General features: G+C 38.3%; 1 protein-coding gene across 1 annotated transcript; it reads right to left on the bottom strand.

Annotated features, from left to right (window-relative positions):
- Positions 1 to 590: 590 nt before the first annotated feature.
- Positions 591 to 2,205, bottom strand: LOC110464512 (protein PRQFV-amide-like). The gene has a single exon (XM_021519764.1). It carries the CDS (start codon positions 1,889 to 1,891, stop codon positions 1,103 to 1,105), a length of 789 nt encoding a protein of 262 aa, XP_021375439.1. The 5' UTR covers positions 1,892 to 2,205; the 3' UTR covers positions 591 to 1,102.
- Positions 2,206 to 2,827: the final 622 nt, after the last annotated feature.

Raw genomic sequence — 2,827 nt, 5'->3', positions numbered from 1 at the left:
GCTAAGTGATACTCGTCGAATGCTGCCATTGATAAATCTACTGTTTATTCCCGCCATAATGCGATTCAGACAAGTAATATGTTATGGAATTACTTCTTTCGTACCATCATTTTTTTACATAAGCTTTACCAGCGGAGATTTTCTGAGATTAAAAAACTGAATCATCCAAAACGTGTAAATTATTTTATAATAAAAAAAAATCAAGTGTGTCTAATCTGAGAAATAATTCATGACCTTCAAAGTTTTTGTTTGTTTTCGAAACGTCTTTATTGTCAATGTCACAGCTAAGTACACATTTACCAATATATGGTACATATTGACAACCGGTTTCAACTAGTTCTGATATCCTCTCCAATACTCGTATCTATTTTCTTACATGTACATTAAGTTTCAATGAGTTATGCTACAATTAATGAATCATTAACATTTGTTTCGGGCTTTTTAATGAGCGACTACTGTTTCTGATAGGACGTCTCTACATTCGTGTAAACAAAATAAAAATAAAACAATATGAAAATAATACAAGCCGTTAAACAAAACAAATAACGTTAGGTTTTCTCTTTATACAAAATATATTTATATTTCACGCAAGTAATGTGTACATACTATATATATGCAAATTGTATTTTTTTCAAAATATCTCTATTGTTAATCAATATTTTGTTGTCAGCAAACAGAAGAAAGTGGGGGCCAAACCTGAGAATTACTTGTGTCCCTCCTCCGACCCGGACTACTTCCAGCCCCGCCCCCGGGATGGGGGCGGGTTTGCTGTACGGAATCGTGACAGGGAAACATGATCACACAACATAGCACATAATCTGTTCGTGTCTATATTCTCTCGTCTGTTGGTAATAGTTCAATGTTATTACATCAAAGCACGATTGGACATGTACAACTTTAGAAGTATATCACATAACGCCGACATCTCGTAAGTCTGTCATATTTCCCAAGCCGACATCATAAGTCTGTACAGCTTCCATGCTCAACAATGATTCTTAACGTCCGTTATATAAGTTACATAAACTCACTTTCGGATATTTCCAAAGATAACGAGGGCCCACTAAGGCAGAGTTCAGTTGAACACAAAATCCAACACTTGGCCTTACCTTCCAAGAAAATGCCTTGCGAAGCGTTTGTCCGTTTCCAAATTCTGTCCATCTAATTCATCGGAGCGCTTTCCGAGAAAGTATCTCATGCGTTTTTGTATGAAATCTCTAAGTCCGTTTTGAGATGTATCCTCTAAATTGTTACTCTCTCCAAAGCCACCTAACTGGGGCCCCAAATCGTTGTTGTTGTAAGTTGAATCCCTTTTGCCAAGAAAGAATCGCCTTCTTTTTCCCAAGAAAAATCGTCGCCTTTTTTCAAAGTCGTCATCCAACATGGCCGGTCTTTTACCAAGGAAATAGTATCTCCTCTTCATTAAATCGTCTCGTTTTCCAAGGAAATAACGATATCTTTTTTCCTCGTTAATCTCATCGGCGTCACGCTTGCCTAAGAAATATCTCGCACGTTTTTCTTCATCTTCGTCATCGTCTTCTCGTTTGCCAACAAAGTATCGTCCCCGACTCCTCGACTTTTTCTCGAACGGTTGTTCATCGTCAGTCCGTTTTCCAATAAAATGTCTCAAACGTTTTTCAAGTTCATCGTAAGGCATAAGCCGTTTGTCTAACGTTGATTTTCCAGTAAGGCCTTCGCCGTCTGACCGTTTACCAACCAATTCTCGAGATCGTTTCGCAACATCGTCTTCAAAATCATCGTCGGTTTCCCTTTTGCCTCGATTAGATGATGAGGTGTGTGAGCTAAACTCCCCGGAAAGGTCAATACACTGAGCTAGTATTACAAGCTGTGCCAAGTACAGCAAAAGGCATGCGCTCTGTGATACCCGGTACATCTTGGGTCTTCTCAGCCGAGTGATCTAAAAATTACAACGCTCCCGCTTTATAACAGCTTGATCTGAGAAAGACTTATAAAAAAGCGTTGGCGAATGCCACTCCGTTTCACGGCTTGTGCTTAAAACCACATTGGCCGTGCGGTATAGGTATATCTGTAGAGTTGTTTCTTCTATTGTCTGTTTCAATGCGATGCTGTCGTCAATACAGTGTTAGAATTTCATGATAATTAAGGAACATTGTGGTCGTGTATGAAAGATGACCATAAAGCGTTATAATGTATAAGGGATGTGCATTGTAGCGCGTTTACTGGCCTGGTGACGGATGCTTGGGAGTGGCTGAAATAATCCACTGTCGCTCTCGTGCAACCCCGTGCCAGCTCAGGCCAGGATCGTCAGTCACTCAATTTGGCTAGTCAACAATTTTGGCGGGCCTGTATGCCTATATTTGGGAATGGGCGGATACAACAGCAGAGTTTCATGAATGAAGAGAAGTGTGTCAATTCCACTGTTGTATATTGATCTGTAAGCCTCTGCCGAGTGAATATATGATTGGTGAGCAAAAACACTTCTTATCGATCATTTTATGTACATACACTTTGTATTTATACTAATACTGGTAGTATATGCTTATAGAATTATAACTACTATAGCAAATATAGAGGTTAGTGTCTAGAAATAAAGGTGCAATGTCGCAGTATTAGGTATAGTATAATACAGATACTTTGTCTATTTTGATTGTTTTAAATAATCGAGAATGAACCCTAAAATATATAAATCATTAAAAAATAATGATGTAATTTGAATCACAAGGACCTGTGAACCCAGACACAGTTTACAGTTTAAGTATGTGTGCTGAGATTTTAAGGACTATTGTTATGAGATAATTTAAGAGGAAGTCGATCAACAGTCTTAATCGCCATACTTTCTATGGTTATT

Source organism: Mizuhopecten yessoensis, unplaced genomic scaffold, assembly GCF_002113885.1.
Source record: "Mizuhopecten yessoensis strain PY_sf001 unplaced genomic scaffold, ASM211388v2 scaffold11001, whole genome shotgun sequence".
NCBI classification, from domain to species: Eukaryota; Metazoa; Mollusca; class Bivalvia; order Pectinida; family Pectinidae; genus Mizuhopecten; species Mizuhopecten yessoensis.
The sequence above is the reverse complement of the archived record's forward strand: the minus strand, read 5'-3'. Positions and strand labels throughout refer to the sequence as shown.

Coding starts and splice junctions, on each gene's coding strand:
- LOC110464512 (XM_021519764.1), bottom strand. CDS start 1,891: ATGTACCGGGTATCACAGAGCGCATGCCTTTTGCTGTACTTGGCACAG.